Source organism: Pleurodeles waltl, chromosome 5 (genome assembly GCF_031143425.1).
Source record: "Pleurodeles waltl isolate 20211129_DDA chromosome 5, aPleWal1.hap1.20221129, whole genome shotgun sequence".
NCBI classification, from domain to species: domain Eukaryota; kingdom Metazoa; phylum Chordata; class Amphibia; order Caudata; family Salamandridae; genus Pleurodeles; species Pleurodeles waltl.
Genome location: NC_090444.1, coordinates 1,867,076,155 through 1,867,101,489, shown reverse-complemented (window position 1 = coordinate 1,867,101,489; position 25,335 = coordinate 1,867,076,155). Strand labels below are relative to the sequence as shown.

The 25,335-nt window shown below is 47.1% G+C and overlaps 1 protein-coding gene across 2 annotated transcripts in view; it reads right to left on the bottom strand.

Moving 5' to 3' along the window:
* The window catches only part of LOC138296904 (cullin-9-like), a 360,394-nt gene that overhangs the window by 264,617 nt on the left and 70,442 nt on the right, over nucleotides 1–25,335 (bottom strand). For both annotated transcript variants that reach the window (XM_069236417.1, XM_069236416.1), the window contains exon 5: nucleotides 1,088–1,223. In XM_069236417.1, the coding sequence (XP_069092518.1) occupies nucleotides 1,088–1,223 (136 nt within the window). The remainder of the gene's footprint in view (nucleotides 1–1,087; nucleotides 1,224–25,335) is intronic.

Here is a 25,335-nt window from a genome sequence, read left to right as displayed (position 1 = left end):
GATGTCCCTATCCAGGTAAGCCTCTCCCTTGTTATCTTTGGTACTGTTGTAACAGATGCTTGTGCTGTCCCTGTCAAGGTAAGCCTCTCCCTTGTTATCTCTGGTATTGTTCTAATAGATGTTCTTGATGTCCCTATCCAGGTAAGCCTCTCCCTTGTTATCTTTAGTATTGTTCTAATAGATGTTCTTGCTGTCCCTATCCAGGTAAGCCTCTCCCTTGTTATCTCTGGTATTGAGGAAGAGCACATCAGATTAAATAAGGAAGATCAGAAGTTGATTTTCTATATGATCCTTTTTGCTCGAAGAGAGATTTGAAAGGAATGGTTAACCATTCGCCCCTCCCCCCCCCGAACCCCACCCCTATGATTGTGGATTGGCTGAGTCCATCGAGTACAATCTTAAGATGTGCACGACAGGCACACCCCCCAGGTGGTGAATGAGGACAAAAAAATTCCCGAATATAAAAAAAGAATTGCTTTCACTTTTACCACGACTGCTATTCACAATCCAGAGGTCAGTACACCATATGTCTCAATGTACAAACTTGATCTAATGATCAATAAATTCTACATATTAAACATACAGTTGTATGCAAAGGTACTCTCCCTCAAGTTATTTTCTTATTTATTAGGTATACTATTTTTTTTTTTTTACATATTATACCAACTGTGTTAAACGTATTTTGTACTGCATCTTACCTCCTAGAGAAGTCTGGCTATACCTACTTGGAGCCATCTCCAAAGACACTCACTGTAATGTGTATTCATCGTAGGTCGTTCTGCTTCTTTTCTCACCTCGTGTCTTGGTTTGGCACAAGCCTTTTGCCATCTTGACCACTCTCTACTGCTCACCAATAACAGCCTTCCTTACTATCTCGCAGACACCTCAACTGCCTGACAGACAATTGCTGGTGGCCTCACTGCAGCTACCAGTGGCAAGGGCCTGATTTTATCATAACGCATCTCTGACTGCCACATCGCAGCCAGGTCCAGCTCTCTCATGGCTGACAGCCTGCTGTACAGATAAGGTGACACTTGACACAAGCAACACTGGCAGTTCTTTCTGATCATGCTGCACCCATGCTCACCTGCTGTCAGCTTCAGGTTTTCTGTCAGATTGGAGGCCTTTTCTTGAGTCTCCTTCTCCGACTGTCCAGAGGAGCTGATAATCTCAACCATGTGCCAATGGACCCAGTATGTGCGGCCCAGGGACTGCCAGTATACCTAGAAAGTAAGCAAAGTGCGATCTGAACATTATTTATCACACAAGTGGCAGACACAGAGGCCAGCAAACCAAGCCATCATGGTCTAGGCATCTGAATGGACAAATATAACCACGGTTGCTCCATATAGGGGAGCTAGCTATTTGAAGCAGTTCAACAGAAGCTCTTAGACCCCAAATATCAGGATCTTACACCAAAGCATGCACAGCAGGAGAGAATCAGGTTGTTTACCTTGGAGGGTAAAGTAATATGTGCACACAAAGCACTGGACACAGCTGTACTATGGCAAGAGCTGAGAGCTACGTGTGCAGCCCATACCTGGGACAGAAGTGGTAAGGCAGCCAGGGACTATAAAATGTGTACAAAGTGCATGTCACTTTCTGCAGGTAATCCTGTAGTTCTAGTCCTTCCTCCAACATTCCCACCCAACTACCCCTGAAAGTACCAGCCCCTCCTCTCCCCACCACCTACGCGGATATTCAAGCTGGAGAACATTATACTGATAATACTTGGTCACGGCAAAAACAAAATGACAACAAGCATTTGCACATGCAATAGATGTAGCCTTGCCCAAACCTTTCTAAAGCAGACTTAGCTGTGCTGGAGTTGGGAAACAGGACAGGCCAGCCAAGATGAAAGACAGCATGGACTCTCCACATGTTCTTTGCAATGGTATGGTCATTGCTGCTCTAAGCATGCAGTGCCCTTTCTGCTGATCAGTGCAGCCTGACTGGTATTGATCTGAACTCTCTCAGTATTGCCAACCAAGGACATAATTTCCCTCCCTTCAGACAGAGACAAGTCATGAATCGCATTTACCTCTGGCTCCCAATTTACTTGCTGCATGTCCACTTTTTCCACCCATTGAGAAGCCACCGAACTGTTCACTGGATGATTTTGACTTTACGGATCTGGGTGTTTGGGAGCAAAACCTCTTAGAGACCTCAGTGACTAGATGTCAATGACTTGAGACTTACAAAAGATCCGACTTTGAACCTTTCAGACACAAATGTCTCATCTGCTGATGATGTGGATGCAAGTTATAGGAGAACTTCCTGAAATATTGATCTTTGGCACCAGAAGCAGAGAGAGTAGAGCTATACAGCCTAAAGCTTTGCTGTACATGAGCATCAATACAGCTTGCCAGCCGTCACTGAGCCACACTGCTGTAACACACGAGGAGAGCAGCTCCCACAGGCAAGCTACGGAGGACGACAGAAGGGTCGGTGATATCCAGTCGGTGGTACCTGTGGTGGGCTGCAGTGAGTCCCTGAAGAGCTGACATTTAACTGTTAACTGAGGGGCTGCCAAAATCCAGCTGAAAAACTGAAACCAAACAAATTCTGTGCAGCAACATGCCTGGGAGCTTGGTCCAAATCAGGGCAGTCACACACCTGCCTTGTCCCATGTTCATCGAACCATCACCCCAGACAAGTCGAGGAGAATTGTGGGGTAACTCTTTGAGACTCCACTCCCACAAAAGAGCCATGTGGTGGGAAGGAAGAATTGGAGTTCTCAGCACTACAGGTCGGTAGTAACTGGGTTCGGGGGGACTTGTTACACAGAGCTCAGAAAGCCAGAAAGGAAAAGCCAAAGGCCAGCCATCAAGAATGAAAAGCCACAAATAAGTCTCAAACATTAACCCTGCAACTGCCTCAACCCACTTACATAGCCACTTCTGTGGAATGTGGGCTTCCGAAGAAGAGGAAGAGCTTGGGGTAGATGGGGCAAAAAAAGAGAGACAAGCATTTGCAATGCAATAGGTCTTGCATTTGCTTGAGTTAGAACTACTGACATTGTAAATTCATAGCTGGACTTTTCTTGCCACATTAACTGGTCAACCCTGCCTCATAATTTTAAGTTTTCCTGCCACATAATTCCAGTGGCCCTGCATATAACTAAAGCACTCCCATTTACCTTCTTTCACATCTGTAGCCAAAAATGAAATTGTTGCCATTTAGCGTTCCAATGTACATCTGCCATGCTAATTCCAATTGCATACCACTTTCACAACTCCACCATCAGAGTTGCTGACTAGCTAACACAATTCCCCCCCCACAAAAAAACACAAGACAGTCACAGAGGACTAACGGGGGAAATAAATTAGAAGTATTCCAGAGTGTTCAAACAGTCATAGCGTATTAAGGGTGTTAAGTTGGCACAAATCATGGCCATATCTGCAATAAAGAGAGATTTATAAAAACATATACAATGATCATGTAAGCCCAATAAAAACCTTTATCAGAAATGAACTTGTGGCATTAGACTAATGCCCAGAGTAGCCCCTAGAGGACAAAACAATGTAAATAGCATTTGTGAGAAACATGGTCATGTAACCATATAGTTAACCGCCTAGAAGGCATAACCACACGAAAAGAAAATGGCAAATAGTAATATAGTGTAAGGATAAGTTACTTACCTGTAAATCCTAGTTCTCTTCCAGGGGATCCTCATCAAAGTCATAAACATTGAATATTCCCGCCCTCGTGCGGGGACCCCGGAGCATACATAAAATACACACATATAAAAGTATGAAATATGCACGAAAAAAAATAAATATATATATATATATATATATATATATATAGCAATTTTAGTAGACAAATTTTCATACTAAACTCAATAATACGTGTGTAAACCAGCAATGCAGACTATAATCATAAACAGGCTAAAATGCTTTATTTCTATGGAGTTTTTTTTTTTAAGCAGTCCTTTTCAAAATTACAATAAGAGAAAAAAAAACTTTCCAAAGCCCCATAGCTGAGCCTAGGGAAAGAAGCAGTAGCAACATCAGTGAAAAAAGAGAAAAAACTACATTGAAAACAATGGAGCATTCTTAGCCAATAGGCTGCATGCAGGTTAACACAGGAGAACTATACAAATTCTGGCACCGTGCCTTTAAGACCCTGAGCACCTCCAGTATCCCACCATGCCTCAGGGGTGAAGGAGAGGGGACAGTTGGTTCACAGTTAGGTCAGTACTTTTTTACGGTGACAACTTGTGCAGCAGATTCGAAAGATAGTGTGTCCTGCACTTCTAGAAGACTTGCGTCCGGGGAGGAGGGTGGGTTGTTTATGACTTTGATGAGGATACCCCTGGAAGAGAACTAGGATTTACAGGTAAGTAACTTATCCTTCTCTTCCAGGGGATCCTCATCAATAGTCATAAACATTGAATAGATTAGCAAGCCCATCCCTTAACTCTGCGGACTGTCTAATAGAAGTGCAGGAAGAGATATGTATTATGCAAACAAATTTCTCAGAGATGCTTGCCCAACTTGGGCGTCTGCTCTGGCATCTGAGTCCAAACAGTAATGTCTAGTAAATGTATGTACAGACTTCCATGTAGCAGCCTTACAAATTTCAGATATTGGAACATTATTAAGGAGGGCAGCCGTAGCCGCCTATCCTCTTGTCGAATGCGCCTTAGGCCTAGCAAGTAGTTGTTTGTTAGCCAATTGATATGCAGTAACAACACATGAAACTATCCATCTACATATGGTTCGTTTTGAGGCTGCCTCGCCTGTTCTCAAATTACCGTAATTTACAAATAAGTGGTGAGATTGTCTAATTAGTTTGGTTTTATCCAAGTAAAATTTTAGCACTCTTTTCAAATCCAGGGAGTGCAAAGCTTTCTCCGCCGGAGTATCCGGATTGGGGAAAAAAGTTGGTAGTGAAATAGTCTGATTGATGTGAAAATCTGACACCACCTTCGGTAAGAATGATGGATGAGTTCGTAGAACCACTCTATTCTCGTGGAAGACTGTGTATGGCTCTTTGGAGGACAAAGCCTGAATTTCACTGACCCTCCTCGCGGAAGTAATGGCTACCAGAAAAGCCGTCTTCCACGTAAGGTGTTGCAAAGAGGCTATAGGTTCGAAAGGAGGGCCCATGAGTTTCGATAGTACTATGTTCAGCTCCCATGGAGGGGAGGGTTTTCGAATGGGTGGAAAAACTTTTTTCAAACCTTCTAAGAAATCCTTGACTACTGGTCTAGTAAAAAAGGATTCCTGAGAAGGTGACTTATGATAGGCTGTAATGGCAGATAAATGTACCTTAATAGATGACACTTGCAGACCCGATTTTGTCAAATGGAGTAGGTAAGACAGTATGACCTCCTCCTGAGCCAGTATAGGATTCTGACCTTGCTGACGACACCATATGTAGAACCTCTTCCACTTTAACACGTAAGAACGCCACGTGGAAGGTCGTCTGGATTCCTTTAAGATGTTCATGCACTCCTGCAAGAGCCCTAGGTGCCCATACTGCAGGAATTCAGGAGCCATGCCGTCAAGCTCAGAGAGGGAAATGTTGGGTGAAGTATCCTGCCTCCCAGCCTGCAAAGGCGATCCGGTCTGCACGGCAGCCTCCTGTAAGGCTGTTCCGATAGGTTGAGAAGATCTGTGTACCAGAACTGACGAGGCCATTGCGGAGCTATGAGAATCATTCTGGTGCTGGATCCGTAGAGTTTGTTGATCACCGCAGGTATGAGGGGAATCGGTGGAAAGGTGTAGAGAAATATCCCTGACCAGTCGATCAACAGGGCATTCCCTCGAGACCCTGGACGGTAAAACCTGGACCCGAAGTCTGGGCATTTCTTGTTTACCTCGTCTGCGAAGATCTATTTATCTATCTATCAATTAGAGATCTAATTGAGGCCGACCCCATTGAGCGAAGATGTCTTTGACGACCTCGTTGTGAAGAACCCAATCGTGGGCGTCCTCGAGATTTCTGCTCAGGAAGTCCGCCTCCACATTTTGTTGCCCTGGTAGGTGAACTGCTGTATGAGACATTCCCCTCGTTAAGAGCCAATGCCAGATGGCCTGAGACTCCCGAGATAGGGACAGGGATCTCGTTCCTCCTTGTCTGTTCAGATAATACATTGTCGTCGTATTGTCCGTTTGCACTAGAAGAGATTTCCCCTGAATCGATGGAGCAAAAGACTTGAGAGCCAGATGGACTGCTCTGAGCTCCAGCAGGTTGATGTGGTACTCTCTTTCGTTGTCGGACCACAGGCCCTGAGCTTGAAGGGAACCCAGATGAGCTCCCCATCCCTGAAGCGACACATCCGTTACCAGAGTGTCGGACGGGATTAACTGGTGAAACGGAACTCCTACTGACAGGTGAGGTCTGTGCATCCACCATTGCAACGATTGTCGTGCTCCCATCGGAAGACGCATTCTGTCCTCCCAGCGGCCTGTGCTCTCGTTCCAGTTGTTTTCCAGCGCCTCTTGAAGAGGCATCATATGTAGCCTGGCATTCGAGACAATGAAAATGCACGAGGCCATGGAACCCAGTAGAGATGTCACCTGACAGGCCGTAGGTGCGTCGGACTTCAGAAGGTCTTGACACTTTCTTTTTATTGATAACAGTCGTTCCTCCGAAGGATACACTCTTTCGAGCTCTGTATTCAGTATTGCTCCCAGGTAGTGGAGATTTTGCGTTGGAATGAGGGTGGACTTTTGGTAGTTGACCTGTAGACCTAGAGATCTGAAAACACTGAGCACAATGTCCTGATGGCTTTTTGACTGCTCCGGAGAGGAGGCTTTCAGTAGCCAGTTGTCTAGGTATGGGTAAATGAACATTTTCTGCTTCCTTAGATGCGCCGCTACCGTTGCTACGCATTTTGAGAAAACGCGAGGGGCAGATTTTAGGCCGAACGGAAGCACCTTGAACTGATAGTGCTGGGAGGCTATCCGGAAGCGTAGGAATTTTCGATGCTTGGGAATGATCGGGATATAAAAGTACGCGTCTTGCAGGTCTATGGAGCACATCCAGTCTCCTCAATGCAGCTGAGGGAAAATCTGGTGGAGAGCCAGCATCCTGAACTTTTGCTTTTTTATGTACTTGTTCAGTAGTCGTAAATCCAGAACCGGTCTGAAAACTCCTTCTACTCCTTTCCCTCTGTGCGTGACTGGGACTTTTTCTATTGCTTTTTTCCGTAAAAGGGCGTGAGCCTCTTTGCGTAGTAGGCTCATGTGAGCCGGATTGCATCTGGTTGGTGGCAAGTGAGGAGGAGGTTGTCGGAAAAGAAGAGAGTACCCATTCTCTACAATGTTCAGCACCCATTTGTCTTATGTTATGCCAGCCACTCGTGAATGAACGCGGTGATACTTCCCCCCACCGGAGTGGTGCACGGTGTTAAGGGAAGCGAGTCCTCATTGCTTTGCAGGAGCTTTGGGTGTGGACTGCTGAGGTCTGCTTGACCCTCAGTCTCTCATGGCCTTATGAGATTGGAAGAGTGGACGCCCTTGCCTCTGTTGTGGCCTCTGGGACCAATGAGGGGCTTGAACCCGCTTCTGAAAAGGGCGCCTGACGTAAGGTCTATACCTTCGCCTGAAGTCCTTCCTTCTCTCCAGGCCCACTGCTCTCATGGTGTACACTTCCGCCTTCATACGCGCCATCTCCTCATCTGTGTGGGTTTCAAAAAGCGAGTTTCCGTTGAACGGAAGGTTTAGGCTACGCTGCTGCGCTTCCTGCTTCAATCCTGACAGTCTCAGCCAGGAAAACCTTCTCGCACAAACCCCATGCGCGTAACCATGTGCTGCTAAGTCCGCCCCATCTGCTGCTGCACTGATGACCTGATTGGAGATCAGACTCCCCTCCTGAAGGATCTCCTGAAAATCCTGCCTGTCCTCCCTAGGCAGCTTCTCTGTGAACCTGCTCAGCGAGTCCCAGAGTGAACGGTCGTATCTGCCTAAGAGTGCGGAAGCGCTGGAGACATTCATCATGGAAGCCGCCGTGCCACACATCTACCTCCCTAGAGAGTCCAGGTGCCTACTCTCCTTGTCCGGTGGAACCGTGGAGGATGATGCCACTGAGTGTGTCTTCCGGGCTGCGGCCAATATGACTGAGTCCGGCGGTGGATCAGTCCTGAGATACAAAGGATCTTGCTCAGGTGGCTTATATTTCTTTAAGATCCTAGCAGGAGCTGATCTGAGGGTGGCTGGTGCTAAAAAGGTGTCCATGGTTGGTTGTAAAAGACCAGGCACCAGCGGTAGCAATTTCTTTGAAACCGCTCTATGTTGCAGGGTTTCAAAGATCACAGATGAGGAGGTTGAAGGTTCCGGGACCTCTATATTTAGTTTTTGTGCTCCCCTGAGAAGCACCTCGTTAAAGGTTGTGATATCATCCACCGGGGAAACTCTAGCTGGTGGAGAATCCGTTAAGGTCGGGGAGTACTCTCTTACGGAGGACCCGACGATGACCAAGAAGGAGACCTTTCTGCGACGGCATGATCGTGATCTAGATCGTCTCTGGGAGCGTGACCTGCTCCGAGATGCTGTAGCAGCGCTTCGAGGCCTCGTGGCCGACTGCCCGCGCTGTTGGCGATTGTGTTCTCGGGAGAGAGGCCGAAGGTGAGTACATCCTCGAGTATTGCGAGTCTGGGGAGGCAGTTGTTCTATTAAGGCTCTCCAACCACCTTGGCGACAAGTTGATGGGCGAGACATGCCCAGACGATGCAGCTCTCGACCGCCCAGATGAACCACTACTTATGGAGACCACCGGAGATGTTGGAGTGGTCTTATCCGCCGGCCGAAGCCGACGCTCTTCTCCTTGAAAGACAGGCAAAACCTGTGTCTACGTCGACAGTTGCAACGACGTCGAAGGGAGCGACATGAGTTACTCTGGTCTCAACGTCTACCTGAGGGCGACCAGTGATCCCTTGACCGCGACCTGCTCGACGTCGTGTGCCTCGCCGTCGAGAGATGGGCCGTCGACGGCGGATGTCTTTGCTCTCGCCGTTGAGTCGATTTTGACAACGTCTTTCGTGCCGTAGAGTGGTGCGAGGCCCTCGACGGCAAATGGGCATGCCGGTGTTGGCTCGACGTTGATCGGTGGGTTGCCGTCGACAGAGATCTGCCCCTGTGGTGGCCATGTTCCTTCGACGTCGTATGCTTCGACGTCAGTCGGGACGCCGTCGATCTATGGCGGTGTGACGGTGGCAGCGATGACGTCGACGGGGAACAAACAGGTACCTTCCTACCTGCTGACGTTGATCTTGCCTGTCTCTCCTGAGAATGGCTTGTTGGCTGCCTAGGAAGCGAAGAGGACTATGTCTTCTGCCTCTCATGAAGACCATGAAGTCTGATCTTCTCCCTGTCCTTCAGAGTCCTTTTTGACATGTTCTTGCAGTGTCTGCAAGTGTCAGGGCAGTGACTCTGAGGCAAACACACAATGCAGAGAGTGTGTGGATCTGACTGGGCCTTCTTCTTCCCACAGGAAGGGTACTTCACAAAAAGAGAAGGCATTTTTCAGTCAGGGAAAAAAACTCTTGAGTCAGACAAAGGTGTAAAATGTTGAATGAAAGCAGAAAAAACGCTGTTTTGAAGTATTTTTCTGAGAAAAACTCAGAAAAACTGAGAGCTCAATGCTCCAGGATCCTCTCAGAAGAAGCCGGAAAAAAGAACTGACCTAACTGTGAACCAACTGTCACCTCTCCTTCACCCCTGAGGCATGGTGGGATACTGGAGGTGCTCAGGGTCTTAAAGGCACAGTGCCAGAATTTTTATAGTTCTCCTGTGTTAATCTGCATATATGAGTTTAGGATGAAAATTTGTCTACTAAAAATGCTATATATATATATTTTCGTGCATATTTCATACTTTTATATGTGTGTATTTTATGTATGCTCCGGGGTCCCCGCACGAGGGCGGGAACATTCAATGTTTAGGACTATTGATGAGGATCCCCTGGAAGAGAACTATATATTTAGGCCCTAGAAGAAGTAGTGCCTTCCACATTTTCTGAGCTCACAGGCCTACAAGAGTGATACTACAAACTAGTCCCTTAAAACACAAAGTACTCCCAGCTGTAAAACAAAAGTCCCAGCCATGAGAGAGCTTAAACAGACACTGAATGGTGGGGAGCCAGAGATGATGCAGACAGAAATAGAATGTTTTGGTGGTGGTCCCATTGCACAAGGACCACCACAGGCTGGGTTATGAGCAAAAATGATTTCTAAAAGTAATGGCCTGCAAAGCATCATGGGGTGAGTTTCCCCGAGTGCAGTGAATATTGTAGTGTCGGCTCTTCGGATGTTTCAGGAGAACCGCTTTCTGTGTTTCTTTACCTAAAACATTTTGCAATTACAAGTGTTTTTGTAAAAGCTATGGAGCATGAAGGGTAGAGCCAAAATAAATAACTGATTAGGTAACAGTGTGAACAATGTGACCAGAGCTTCTATACCGCCAATGGAGTTCACGCTGCTGTTGTGTGCTGTGAGCACCATGGCCACCATGGAACACGAAGGGGAGAGAAAAAGGAGAAAAAAAAAAAAGAAAAAAAAACATAGTTCGCCCACACTGAAGTATATTGGCAATCATGCAATAATCCATGTAACAGGGTGAGTCTGCAAGGCGGTAATAAAAGCACCTCAAGGCAGGACAAACATAAAGCAATTACCAACGACATCAAAGGATTTTTGAAAAGCAAGCCCATGAACGAGTGAAAGTGATGGGTGTGAGATGGGCGTGATTAAAAGCCCACAGAATACTTAGAACAGGTCGAAAAGCACTTGCGCGCTCAACCTAAAAAGGTTATGACTGGAATGTATGAATTATTCTCAGCCACCGTCCAGGTCATATTCCAGCCACCGTCCAGGTCATATTCCAGCCACCGTCCAGGTCATATTCCAGCCATGTATTGTTTTTCTCTCATTGCTCCTCCAGCCAAATCGTTCTCATGCAACACAGCCTCGGCCCTACTTCTTTAGAGTTCAGAGGGAAGCCTTGCCTGACAAATCGGGAGGACTGTTCCTAGTGGAGCAGAATGAAGCATGATTTGCATGATGATGGCTCGTGTGGAGAGGCACAGAGGGTAAAAAAAAAAAACAACAGACTGGAATGTGGCCCAGACTAATTATCAGTAACTGAGATAAATTCAAGGATTCCACCCATCAGCAACTGTATTCCTCAGTGCAATGCAATACAACTCCGATCGATGCCTTGTGATACAATGTTATGTTATGTTTCTGCTAGTTTTATCTGAGTACTTCTATTGTTTGTGTTGTTGTGGAGAATGATAGTGCAGTCAAATCAACTAAGCTTTCCAACCATATCACATGGCTCAAGATTGTGACATTGTTCCATGTAGTGAGTTCTGGTTGAGTGGACACATTTGTTGTTGAAGATTGGAACAATGGCATGTTGTGTTATTGTTAGGTACAAAGTGTTTCTGAATGTACAACCTTCTCAAATATGGGTTCTCAAATGAGTGTTGTCTACCTGGATAAGTCAATAATGTACAAAGTATGGGGTCTAGGTGTCAGTTGTGTAGTATTAGGCTAGAGAGAGACTGTTTATTCTCCAAGCCCTGAGATGCTTAAGACTTTTGTGCAATGTAGGAAGATGCCTACTGAGGGTTATAATGCTGAATTTGTTGTCATTTGACGCTTCTTGCGCAAAAGCCCTTCAAATAACTCAAACTATGCGCACTGTAGTTCTGAGCTGTCCCCTAGCAACTCTTTCTAATTGGTATTCCCGTTAGAAGAGCACTGGAGTTGACCAGCTTGATATTTGATACTGTGCCACTGATTGCTGAAGGGACGTGTGTAGAGTGAACCTTTTTAATAATTCTCAGTTTGCAGTGGCACCTATGTGCCCGCTTGAAGTTGGTATAGTGTTCTCTATGCGCGGTGGCCTGTGGCCATATGCTGGCCCAGCCTAGTCACTTATGTGCAGATGTGCTGAGGAATGTGCTGCCTCTGCATCCACCTAGATGTACAGGCGACGATGCTGATGGCTCATGTACTGCCTAGAAAACTGTGGGCCATGCTCTTCGAGAAGGTGCGGTAACAGAAAAAAGGGAAGCTAGTCAACTTGTTTCTGCAGCAGATGGTGTATAAAGGAGGTGCTAATTTGGTTTAATTTTGAGAGCCAAAAGATCGATATCCTGGTGAGAGTAGTTAATCAGTGAGAGCCAACCCATCGATACCCTGGCGTGATGAGGAAGTCAGTGAGAGCCAACCCATCAATACCCTGTCGTGATGAGAAAGTCAGTGAGAGCCAACCCGTCAATACCCTGTCGTGATGAGGAAGTCAGTGAGAGCCAACCCATCGATACCCTGTCATGATGAGGAAGTCAGTGAGAGCCAACCCATCGATACCCTGGCGTTAGTCAGTGGGGTCACAGCAAAAGGAGAGGAAAGGAGATGGAGACAAAGACAGCATGCACCATGTAGCAGTGAACACGCATCAGAGGCAGTGGATTCATCGCCTTGCATCAGAGTCAATCAACTTGAACAGCGTAGGACCAAGCAGGGAAGTCAATTAAGTGTGGTGCACAGGCGACTGGAATAGTTTACTCTGTCTCTAACACTGCTGTACCACTGGAAAGAAGCGTAACTTACTTGGAGGAGCGGGGTGCAATACTCAGGCCAAACTCACAGCGTTGAAGTAGGGGAGACTGTACAATCATTCATGTTCTATCTATGTATTCTAGGGCAACACGAGGGAGATAATCAAGGGGACACTGCCCTAGATCCATGAGGGGCACCACCGCCCTTTTATTCACAGAGTAGGCACAGTGACTGTTATTCCACAATAAGGGGGAGCCCAATGAGGTGTTCGGTCCCCATCAACGGTAGTGGCTCATAAAGCCACTGCATGCATTCATTTGTTTTTTATTAAAGATCTACCTTGTCTAGGAAGCAATCCACACATTAACAAAGAGAGAATGACCCTGTAACTTGTACATAAACGAACTGTAGAAAAGACCACCAGACTACCGGTTCGGTTCCATACATGTTGGGCTGAGGAACTGGGTTATTACAGATGATGTAGGAGGCACTCACCCATATTTATTTACCCCATTCGAGGACCTCGCTGACATCCTTGTCCTTACGTAGGGCGGACCTGCTGCTGCACTCGCTACGCTATACAAGGATAGCAGAATGTCAAGCAGGGTCGCTACACTCTAGCAGTTTTCACCCCCACAGACGCCCATTCAGCAGCAGCTGCTCAAGCCTCCGCAGCCACACCAGCTCAATTCTGCAATGGTGCCAGGCTCAGGGAAGGTAGAGAGGTGTTCTGCCTTCTTTAGGGTCTTCCGATGTTCCCACAATTAAGCCCTCTCAAGGTCCCTGGCGGATCCATCAGCGGTTCCTGAACCCCGTTCCTAATCTTGTGCCTAGTCCTAGATTCCCTATTCCAGATCACCAGTCCCACAACTACAGCATCACTAGCCGGAAACCTGAAGCCCTGCCCGCCACCAGTCCCAGACATGAAAAAGGCAGAGCATCACACAGATGCGTTGATTGACAAGGGTGGCGAGAGCTGTCTCCTACCACCAGCAGCTCTGAAAGGAAAGCTCTGTCCAGAACCATAGAGTGTCGAGGGAATGGGAAAAAGCAGCACCATGGAAAAGGGACTGAAGGCTAGGAAAATCAGGGTCGAAGTGCATTAAACAAGAACGTGTGGCGGTCCTAATCGTAATCTCTATACCATAGCCTTGCAACAAAGGTCCACATAAACAAAAAAATCAAGCAGCTGCTGGGAGCAGCGACGTGCACCGAACAAGCATGAAACAATAAGAAAACCAAGAACGGGCAGATTCAAAGCACCATGAGCGCCATGAGCATGTGCGCCAAGGAGAGAGACAAAAGTAAAAAAAATTGTTCGCTTACAGTATAACATATTGGCAATTGTGCTCACAATACTTACAAGTGCGTGCATGCCCGACCTAACAGAAACAAGGAACACACAGACTGTTTCAGGTGGACAGATCCACTTACACGTGAAGACTTACTCATGCCCGTGATCCAAGTAATACAAGTGATGGAGCACAGGGAGGCCACAAACACCGCGCACTCAGACAAAAGAGCTATGGGAGGGCAGCGAGATAACTTAGACTAAGAGCAGCAAGGTGCAGAGAGGTACAGCCTGGCGGGTGGGGGTGAGGGGTAGTCTCCTTCATCTAAAAGAGAATAAACAACCCAGGGGAAGAAAGGAACACACGACCGGTAAAAGAACACAGACACATGAAGCGAATCCGGTGTGCCATAGGAGACCAGGAAGCAAAAAAAGAAATGCAACAGAGTACCCTCCAAGCTATTGCAGGACACATATTCCAACAGGAAGCACAGGTCACTGAACCAAGGTCAACTCTCCAGAAAGTAAGCATCAATCAAGCAATCAGATACTTGTATAGCGCGGCTTATCACCCAAGGGATCTCGAGGCGCTGTTGTGGGCGGGCTGACCATCCGAAGAGCCAGGTCTTGAGGTCCTTCAGCGAGGGGGCCTGTCTGAGGTTGAGTGGGAGCGTGATTCAGGTCCAAGCTGTGAGGTAAGAGAATGATCTGCCACCAGCTGTGCTCTTCCTGATTCTGGGGATGGCGGCGAGTTGGGAGGATCGGAGTTGTCTGGCAGGGGTGCAGAAAGTCAGGCGGTGGTTTAGGAAGTCTGGTTCGCTGTTGTGCAGTACCTTGTAGGTGTGTGTCAGTAACTTGAAGGTGATGTGTTCGTTGATAGGGAGTCAGTGGAGCTCTCCAAAGTGGGCATTTTGAGGATCAGTCTGGCTGCTGCGTTCTAGATTCTCTGTAGTCTTGCTTAAAGCTTCTTTGTGATGCCGGAGTAGCCAGCATCAGACATGAGCACTAAAAAATGCAAACAGAGGGATTTGAGCAATGAGAAGGAAAGGATGTCCCTCTTAAGCATACAGCCTTGAATTCAAGGAGGACTAGAAATGGAAACCTATACCCTACATGGAGTGAATCAACTGTTGCCCACAGTGAAGTTGATCACCCACCCAGAATTAGCTAATGGATGTTAGTCTAGAAGAAAACGAATGATTCAAAACAACACAATAAGAATTAACACCTTTCAAATACTACAGTGAGGCCATTCTCCCGCTTACAGGACAGGCACGCTGATCAAGAGACAACTCTTAAAAGCAGGTGGAAAACTGCCTAGTCCAGGCTACTGTTCTACAAACCACTAGACCTTCTGCCTGGCACACGAACATTAATAGAGATTCTTAGGGTACTACAGTGCTTCCCTGACAAATCAGGTGTGGTTTTATATACATCATAGAAACTAAAAACCCAAAAAGTTATTTATATTTACCAACCTTACCAGCATGCCTACCAAACCATTCAGTCCATACCAACCACAAGGGTATTAAATGTGTTACAGTACGTCTCTGAAAGAAACAGGCACAGGCACACAAGAAAAGCTGCACTATCTCCATGTCCATTTCCAATCAAGCCTCCTCCAGGAGACAGGGAGAACAAGACAGGATAGTCACTCAAGTAACAGAGGCACTCGCCACAATTCTACACAATGTTACACAACTCACAGAAGAGAAGCTCAGATGCGTAAAGAAGCCAGGATCTGAAACTGAAGTCAAGATTAGGGGCCAGAAAAAGAAAAACAAAGCCCTAATCAAAGAGATCACAGCACCATGGAACGAAATTAGCACAGTCAAGCGCTATATAGACTCACTAACCTAATACTAAAGCAGAAATTGAAATGAGCATAGTAGCACCAGAAACCAGAGAATCTGAACTATAGGGAGTACTCTGTGTGAGACAAGAATGCCAGTATCCAAAGAGAAAGAAAAACTGGCATATAAAACATCACCCCTATAGAGTCCAGTGAGAGGATTCGTCTGGCTCGATACTAAGTGGGGAATTTACTGAGACAGAAGGTCCTATGTGTTGTAAATTGCACTTTTTTGCAGGGTTATCCCCGAACCTTTTGCCTGTGACCTCCTGTTTTTGACTGCATGCTGCCTTTCGACTGTGCTGGCTTTAGGACTCTGACCACTTTACCACTGCTGATGGTAGGAAGCTGGCCAGGCAGACACCTATGGTGTTTCCACCTCATACCAGGTCCAGGAAACTCCTATTAGTGAATAAGACAGTGTCTAGGAAGCCAGGGCTCTCTAGTGGTAGCTGTGACGAGCAGTCAAGACTTATCTTGGAGGAGTGTAAAGCACTTGCAATACCACAGCAGTCACACAGCAATTGATCATACCTGAAAGGAACCAAGGTGTTATAAAAATAAAGGTACTTTATTACAGTAGCACTGAACTAGATTACTTATAGGCAGTCTCCCAACTATATCTATGCACAGTAATAGTTAGGAATTAGCATATGAAACAACCAGCATTGGCAAGAAATAGAAAATAACTAGGGCCCTAAGGGAGGGCCAAACCATGTGCTAAAATAGTGGAATGCGAAGTGAGGTCCCCCACCCAAGGCTATGGAGTAGTTAGAAGGGAGAACTCTGGACCCCAAGAGCTGAGTACCCAGGTGGCGCCCAGCGACCAGGAGAGCAGAGGTAAGTTACCTGGTCCTCTCAAAGACTAACAAGGGGACTTGGAAAGGAAGATTGCAAGACCAGGGCCAGTCCGGTGGAACTCAATGGTTGATTCCCGAAGAAGAGGACCTGCAAAAGAAGGGGACAGAGCCCAGTACACGCAGGAGTGTCCAGAAGGGGTAGGAACCACCATCCACCCTTCTGTGGAAAAAGAGAAGGGTTGACGAGGGAAGGTGAAGATCAACTGGGTAGTCCAGGAGCTGTAGAGAGGTCCTTAAAGTCGAGAAAGAGATGTCCCACCTCAGTCGTCGGGTTGCAGCTGGTCAGTGGTCAGGAGGACCACCACCAAGCCTTGGCAAATGCAAATCTGGGCAAAAGAGGACATGCAGAGAAGAAGAGGACCAGCAAGTCCAGGGGACTCGACCCTTGGAGGGGAGTCCAGGCTGACCCTTAGCAGTCGGAGGAACCAGCACCAGCAGTCACAGTTCCCAAAGGCAACCCACTGGCTGCAGGCACAGTAAGTTCCGGTGATGCCCAGTCAGCACACCTGGACAGGAGTCCCATGTTGCTGAAGCAGCAGAGGAGAGACTGTCCATGCAAGGATGAAGTGCTGGAGGCTGGGGTTACTTGAAGCCCGAAGATCCCTTGGAGTAAGGGTCAACAAGCCTTGGTTGTTGCAACAGTCGCGGTGCACAGGGGTACTGTGCACAAAGGAGAGGCAAGGGCTCACCATCTCCCAAGTTAGACAGCAGGTAGAGAGGACCAAGGGGACCACTCAGACCCACCACCTTTGTTGGAGATTCTTCCTGTAGCCAGATGGCAGGAGATCCCAGCAGTTGATCATTGTTGTCTTAGGTGCCTGCGGTTGCAGGGAAGTGACTCCTTCCCTCCAAGGGAGATTCCTTCTTGCTTCTTTGGAGCAGCTCAAGTCTTGCCGACCCCAGAGGATGCACAGCCGGGGAAATGTTGCAAATGTTGTAAGGAGCCGGAGAAACATTGTTGCAAGGAGAGATCGTCTCAGGAGTTGCAGGCTTGTTTGGTTCCTGGGAATTCCAGCAGCAGTTCCAGTGGCCAGGAGAAGAGTTTGTTGCAGAGGAGTCATGGTGGGGTCTTGCATTCCGAATCTGGGTACCCACCCGCAAGAGAGTCCCTAAATAACTAACAGGGGGCTTTGTCACTCTGCAGGGTGACCACCTATCAGAGGGTGTCACTGACGTCAGACACCTGTCCTGACCAACGAGGTGCTCCCAGGGGCCTCTGCACATCTTTTTTCCAAGGTGGCAGAATCAAGTGGCCACCTGGAGGAGCTCTGGTAACCATCCATGAGGTGGTAATGGACGGGGGAGTAATCACTCCCCTTTACTTTATGTGGTTTCTTGCCAGAGCAGGGACCCGGGGTCCTGGGACTGGTGTAAACCGGTTTATGCAAGGAGGGCACCAAATTTGCCCTTCAAAGCAAGCCGGTGGCATGGGGAGGTTACCACTCCCCAGCCATGTAACATCTATTTCCAAGTGAGAGGGTGTTGGTTTCCTCTACCACAGGAAATCCTTTGTTCTGCCTTCCCCTGCTGGAGCTAGGCAAGCAGCAGGAGGGCAGAAACCTGTCTGAGCGGCTGCAGCAGCATGAGCAATACTGGGGGTCCTCATGGAACCATGCCACCAATACTGGCATTAGTATTGGGGAATGATTCCGACATATTTGACAGCCAATATGCTTAAGTTCGGAGTTACCATTATGCAGCCGGACCACAAAGTGACCTGTTGTCAGTACACAGGTAAAATGGCCTCCCCACACATACGAAGTCTAGTGCATTGTAACTGGAGTCCGTAGGGGCACCTCTGATCATGCAGGGGTGCCCTGACACATAAGGACCTGCACCCACCCATCTGGGTAGAAGGGCCTACCACAGGGGTGGCAGTCACCTGGTGCAGTGACCAGCAGTGAAAGGGTGCATGCACCTTTTCATGCAGGCTGCAATTGCATGGGCTCCCATGGGCGGCATAATACATGCTGCAGCACATGGGGGACCCCTGGTGTACTAATGCCCTGGGTACCTGAGTACAATATACTAGGGGCTTATAGGGGTAGACCAGTATGCCAATTGTGGGGTGCAAAGAGTACCAAGGCAACCAAATTTAGAGGAGAGAGCACAATCACTGGGGTCCTGATTAGCAAGATCCCAGTGAAAACAGTCTAAGCATACTGATAGCAGGCTAAAAGTGGGGGTAACCATGCCAAAAAGAACGCCTTTCCTAAACTGATCAGTGCTAAAGTGCAAGTGCTCTCTGTGTAAATTGTATTGGTGATTGGTTTCTCCATGTATCATGTGGGATAAGGATGGGCCTTGCTCCACGGGTGGGTGCCTGTGAAGCGTCGACGTTGGGACCCACGCCGGAAGAGCCCGACTGTGTGATCTCAGGGTTGCCCCTGATCTGGTATCAGATCCTTAGATATGGTAAGACTCATCCACCAACAAGAACTTCAAAATAAGTGGCAGAATATAAACACACTGTATACATCTGGCCAGACTAAATCCTATCTAATTTGTTTCGACCTACATTATCGTTAGGGACCAAAACATCTTTAACATAATCCCTGCAGTTCAACCCTTCCCCCTTATCCAGTGGCCAGTCAAGGTTTGGTAGTTCCTCACTACAGTTTTTTCACCCTGCTTCTCTTCTTCCACATTTAGTACAGCATTACTGATTACATGAGCTTTTGCACTGTCCAAGTCCCAGAAAATATTATATTCATTTATGTGAAATCCTGAGCTTCACTGGGTAAAGCAGGCCAGCTTGTACACACCTCGCAAGCAATTTCCTTCTCACCAAATTCAAGTGTGTCCACTTTTTCCACTGCTATAGGTGCCAGATCAGGGAATAAGAGGATTTTGTGGCTGTTATAATTCAAGTATTTCTTTGCTTTTGCTGCGGCCAGGGTTTGCTCTTTGGTCCTCATGTTGGTCACTCAGAAGACTAGTATCAGTACCTCATCTAATTTGCATTGTTAGATTTTGACACCACTGTTGTACGATTACTGTAGCGGTAATGATACACCCTTAATGTACAACCTTATGTACTGCACACAAGCCCATCTTTAGTATCCACCAATGGAGACATCTTCCCACGGCCTGGCCAAAACTCAGACTAAGGACCCTACGGATGTTCATAGAAAATATCCCATCCCTTTGCCTTTCATCTGTAAGTTACTAGTAATATGGTAGTTCACTGCCTGAGCAGGCAGCAGGGAGAGAATGAGTGTTCATCTACTCTACCAGATTCCATAAGTGCATAAAGCATCAAGATCAAAAAGCTTTTGTAACCACCACACCACTTTTAAAGGACATCATGAGAATCGAGGTTCCATGTCACTGACAGAATTCTCTCGGGTGTTGGTTGGTCCAACTATGGAACTAGTGGGACTAAAGCAGTGTTAATTATTCACCACACTATCTACAGCTTCTGGTGGGGACCAATAATTTTTTCCCAATTACTAGAAAACCTGACACTAAACAGTGTTGCCTACTACCCAAAGACCCTCCAGACATTGATACAGAAACTGCTGTAAAGAGAACCCCTTAAAAACAAAGATGGCTGCCACAACACACAGCACCCTGATAAACTCTCAGTTTGCAGAGTTTAAACACCTGGATTAGAAGTGTTGCCCTTTCACTGCAAACCTCAGGCAGTAGCAATCATGTCCGTTGAGTGATTGAACTAGGATCCTTCAAAATCTGAAACTGAGTCTAAGAATTCTATTAGAAAATATTTTTCAGGCACTTTCAAATTACCTTCTCCTCTGGCTCACGTCAGCCCCTTGGTTGTTCATGAAAGTGTTAACAGATGTCAATGTCCGCCTTCAGAGAATGGGAGTTCCGGGCTTTCCTTAACTTGACAACTAGCTGCTGAAGGTGGGATTGTTGCAGTCAAGATTAGACCTTCTCAGGGCAGCGGTGGAACTCCTAAAGTCATTAGGTTTCACTGTAAACAAGCTGAAGTGTCACCTGATTCTTCTTCCTTCAAAGAAGCTTCCATTCATTGAGGCAATCCAGGCTGCAATGAGGTTCAAGGCCTTTCCTCCACTGTAGGGTGTGGCGTATTTGGGCTATGATCATCAAGTGTGGTGCGCAGCCCTGTATCTTTCTAAGGATGACTCAGAGGCTTCTTGTTCTCTTAGTTTTGTGCATCCTCTTTGTCAACAATGCCAGGTGGGACATGCGGGCCCTGCAGTGGCTCAACATCATTGCTGCCTTTCTGACTCCATCTACACCTCAAAGGAGATGACCCAAGATCTACAGCGGTGCCGACCGACCCCACTTTGTAGAAATGACGGGTGAATTGTTTGAGAGGAGTCATTAGCCCCAAGAGAGGCTTATGGCCCTTTTCAGAGCAGAGTCCGCCTTCTCTGTGAAGAGTCTATGTTCATCAAAAGCAAACCATCCCCCTTCCTGTCATAATCAGTATCCTGCGGTGCTACCTATTGTGACACAAGGTCAGAGTGGGAGTAAAACAATAGTAAAGAGCCTATGCTGACAGTTGCGCTGAGTTATTATCAAGTAGCAGAATAACTGGTCGCTTCTTAATGCGGTAGCCGGCAGAGGAAAAACCTCGGTTCCAGGTCAGACGGGAGTGTCTGCACTGGATCATCATTCAGCACCTGTAGAACCAGAAACTATGTCACTACTCTGGAAACTGGTGTGGACCGTGGGGCCAGCGTAAAAGCCTGTACCAGTGTCACCTGTGCCTGATTAGCAGATTCCAAGGAGGAAGACAGCGTTGTGGCAGGGCCTACTGGCATCAACTAGAGCCCCCTGAGCCTCTGTGGGGTCCAAAGGTGCACCAGAGTGAGTCAGAAGCACACTAAAGTACTGTACTATGGCGTCCTGAAAGGCCCCAACCTGCGACAGGACAAAAAACTCCCTGGGGAAGTACTGCTTTGCTTTCTTGTGCTTCCTTTTGGATTTTGACATACCTGAAATTTTTAAGCCAGCCGTGGAGTTGATGTGGGTAAGATCTCGTGACCGGGACTGGGCCACTAACTTGGATTAGGATCCGGCCACCCGACTTGGACCGGTAACTGTGTAATGTTGCAAATTCGAATGCTCAAAGATGTAGAGTTTCACCTCCTGTCTAAGAGCACCTTTGGGTGCTTTAGGGCGCATTCATGAGATGACTTGAAATCGTGGCCAGAGCTCAGGCACTAAAGATACACCTTATGGGGTTCCATTGAAGACATCTTTTTGCAGCAGTCTCTGCAGGGCTTAAAACCGGCCATGTTTGTAGGGGATAGAACGTCTAGCACACTGCTTGAAAAACAATTTTACAAAGTGGAAGATAGACAAAGATGGAAGCAGAACTTCAGATCTGTATCAGAATATGTGGAGAGGAAGGAAATAATGTCAGTGTGCAGGGGTGATACCGATATGCATCTACACTCCATCATCTCCGACAAGGTGTAAAACCAGAGCACAGCAGCACTTCACCACCTACTGGTGTGCAGACGTACTGCTGGAAAAGATTCTGCACAGAATCAGGCACTTGGGGGCTAATCTAAAAGTGAGGAATCTGCAGTCAAAGAAGTATCGGAAACTGTTTTTAAACTGATTCAGAAAGAGCCTTCGTAGTACAATGCACTGGAGGAGCTGGACAAGGGATATTTTGAGGAACATTCTGCTTGAGCATTTAAAAAATAAAACAGTTTAACTCGATCAAACAAAAAAACATGCCCAAACCCACCTCCTACACTGCATCATAGTTTTCAATCTCCATGTAGCAGTCTGCAGATACACATTAAGCAAACCCTCGAGGGAGAGATAAAGTACACCCTAACCTCAGGCATCAAGCACACGTACCCCGGCCATGATGATGGCCATCAGAAAACAGCAAAGAGATCTACAAGAAGTGCTTTAAGACAGGCACTCGGAGTCGTAATTCATACGTCCAGGTCACATGCCTACATACTACACTTGGTCAACAAAATGGCGCAACATGAAGCATTTTCTGGAGACTTTCTGAATTGGACAATCCGTACAAGACTACCTTGCTGGAGAGCACTTTGGGTACGTGGTTATAAAGACCTTAAGCACAAACACCAGAACTTTGTCCGACAGACTCAAGCAATTAGGACGGTGCTTGTAATCCAACACGCAGTTCACAGAGTGCCCTAGATATTTTAAACAATTAACATCTGAGCAGGAGGTCAGGATGGTGGTGTTTTGGGTGCTCGTGGGCAAGGACCTGATTATCTGTTCCAAATACCCTTAAAAGGCGCCTTGAGACCGCTGCAGCGATGCACAGCAAAGGTCTCACTGCGACAGTATGCTATCTGTGCATTATTAAACCTCTCCCCACTTGTGTGATGCTGAGTTGTGCGTAAGTCCAAGGACAGCAGAGGTGGCGTGGTCATCCTCTAGAGCTCCACTCCGGAAGAGGGAGAAAGGTATAGGTAAGGTAGAAGAGAATAGTGGCGAGCCAGGGACGAGGTGTTGGCTTGTTGGTACTCACTGGCCTTAATGGGGCAACAGCTGCACTGCACCAGGGAGGAGAGACTGGCAAGCAGCATAGCTGGAGAAGTGTAGCTGATCTACAGCTGGCAAAGATCAGTCCATAACCAGTGAGTGCCATTGCCAGGGGAGATCGTTCCAGGAGTAATTTTTTAAAAACCCGAAAGTGGCTTGCAAAAGAGGGGAATTGGTGGGCTGTCTGTGGAGTCAGCCAATTAGGCATTGTGCACAAATATAGAAAGACTCCACCTGCATTCAATACGTGTTCTACGTTCAGACATGATGCCAAGCATGACCGTAACTGAAGTGGCTGTGAGAGCTGTCTAAGAGGAGAGCGAGGTGGAGGGTTCAGGTGCGGAATTGACTGGGAGACGTCTCATACTTCAAGGCAGGTAAACAGTGGACATCCCCATTTGGAAAAAAATAAGCTCATTCACAATATCCAGAGGGTGATGCATCTCTGGGAACCAGGGGTTTCTCCAACAATTTCCCATGTGAGGGTCAGGAGCAAGAGATGATCACTATGCTGGGGCAATCTCTGGGCTCATAAATCACTAGAAACCTGCAAGATTAAGTCTGTCAGCAAACAATTTCAAGAACGGTGCAAAGTAGGTGGAACATTACTGCTACTTCACAATAAGGAGAATGGAAGGACCATATCATGCCTAAATTAATTTCTCAGCCATCCATACAAATATCTGAGATGCAACAGCGCACAAAATATGCAGAGAAGTGGACACGCCAAACAGACCCCCCAGTGAGCCAAAAAAGTAAGACACCTGGCACCTCAAAATGTTCAAATGATTGTGGAGTGGGGGGACACATGGCACTGGTGTGGGTCAGCTGCCGCATTCCGAACTGCTGCCCAGAGGATGATAGTCCCAGAAAGGCAAGACCGGGAAGGCAGAGTCATCATCAACTCCACAAATAAGTCTATGGACTCTCATTAACCAAGTGTCATCTTCTGTAACTCAGACACTTCACATAACAGAGAGGCGCGCATGCCTTGTGAACCTTGAGTAAATATGTACTTTGCAATGTATTGATTTATATGTTTCTTTTAGTAATTGTATACATGTTAGCAATGTCATCTTAAGACAATGTCTATTTCTCAAATACAGGTGCAGCACAGCAAGTACTGAGGCAGCGAGGACCTATCAGAACAGACCAGGATAGAAGACAGAGAAACCAACCTCTACAAGGCAGTCTCTCTTGCTTTTCACTCCGCTTCCCCTTCACCCCCTACTGCTGTCTCACGCAGACAAATAGGTTAGTTGTTGGCGTGGGTGATGGCGGAGGGGCATTTGGTGAGGCTTCTGCTCCTGTGGCATTCTAGTGAAGGTATCTTCTGACACTAGGGTTACTCAAGCCTTGTACATTCCATGTCACATATTTAACGAGGGGTGGTCTACAATCAGTCCTTACAGCTCCACTCACTTGCATCAAGCAGAACTGCGTGTAAAAGTGTGCTATGCAGAGCTGTTAACAGAACAGCACCCATAACACACCTTCACCCCACTGAATCCTGACTGTACAGTGAGACGCCCCCCCCTCTACCCACCTGTATCTTCCACTCCTGTCCCCACATCAATCCCCTTGTCAGGCGAATTTCACATGGGAGTGGCTAGTGGTATAAACATGCACAATGGAACATGCCTACAACACATTTTAACAGTCATTACTGTGCCTGGGAGAACAGTGTGATTGTATAAAGAAGCTGACTCATCCTGTATGCTTCCTACCTCACCTGCAACACTCTGGTTTAGTGCACACTAGGCCCAACACTGGAGTAGTATCCATAGATGGTGAGCTGAAGGCTTTATATCGCTTTAGCAGTCACATCACATCAATGGTATTTTCTGCAGAGGAAGCGGCCCCACTCTGGAGGCCCTTCTTTGCAAATCCTACAAATGGTCGCTGTGTCCCAGAGGGGCTTCAGTGCATATAAACCTAATTTAGAATGGTCGTTACTACCTTTGTACATCTCGATCAGACATTACCTGTAACAGCTGATTAGCATTACGGTGTTGGAGCAGACAGTGGTGTTAAATCTCGCCTCTACCAAGGCATCGGCACCCTGGAGTGGGCTTACATGTTTGGGATCTATGAGAGGGAAATGGCCCAGGTACAGTGGGTCGAACTGCTGTACCAGAAGCCAAATTGCGAGGGTGAGAGCTATTGGAACCTGGGCCAAATCCCTTGAGGTTACAGCAAAATTCAGAGAAATTCCTCAAAATGACATACACTCAACTAAACAAATTACAAAATGATGGGAGGAATCGGAGATTAAGTCGCCACAAGGCTGAACAGCTATGTTCAAGATGACAGCCCTACCCATGTTCTTCTACAT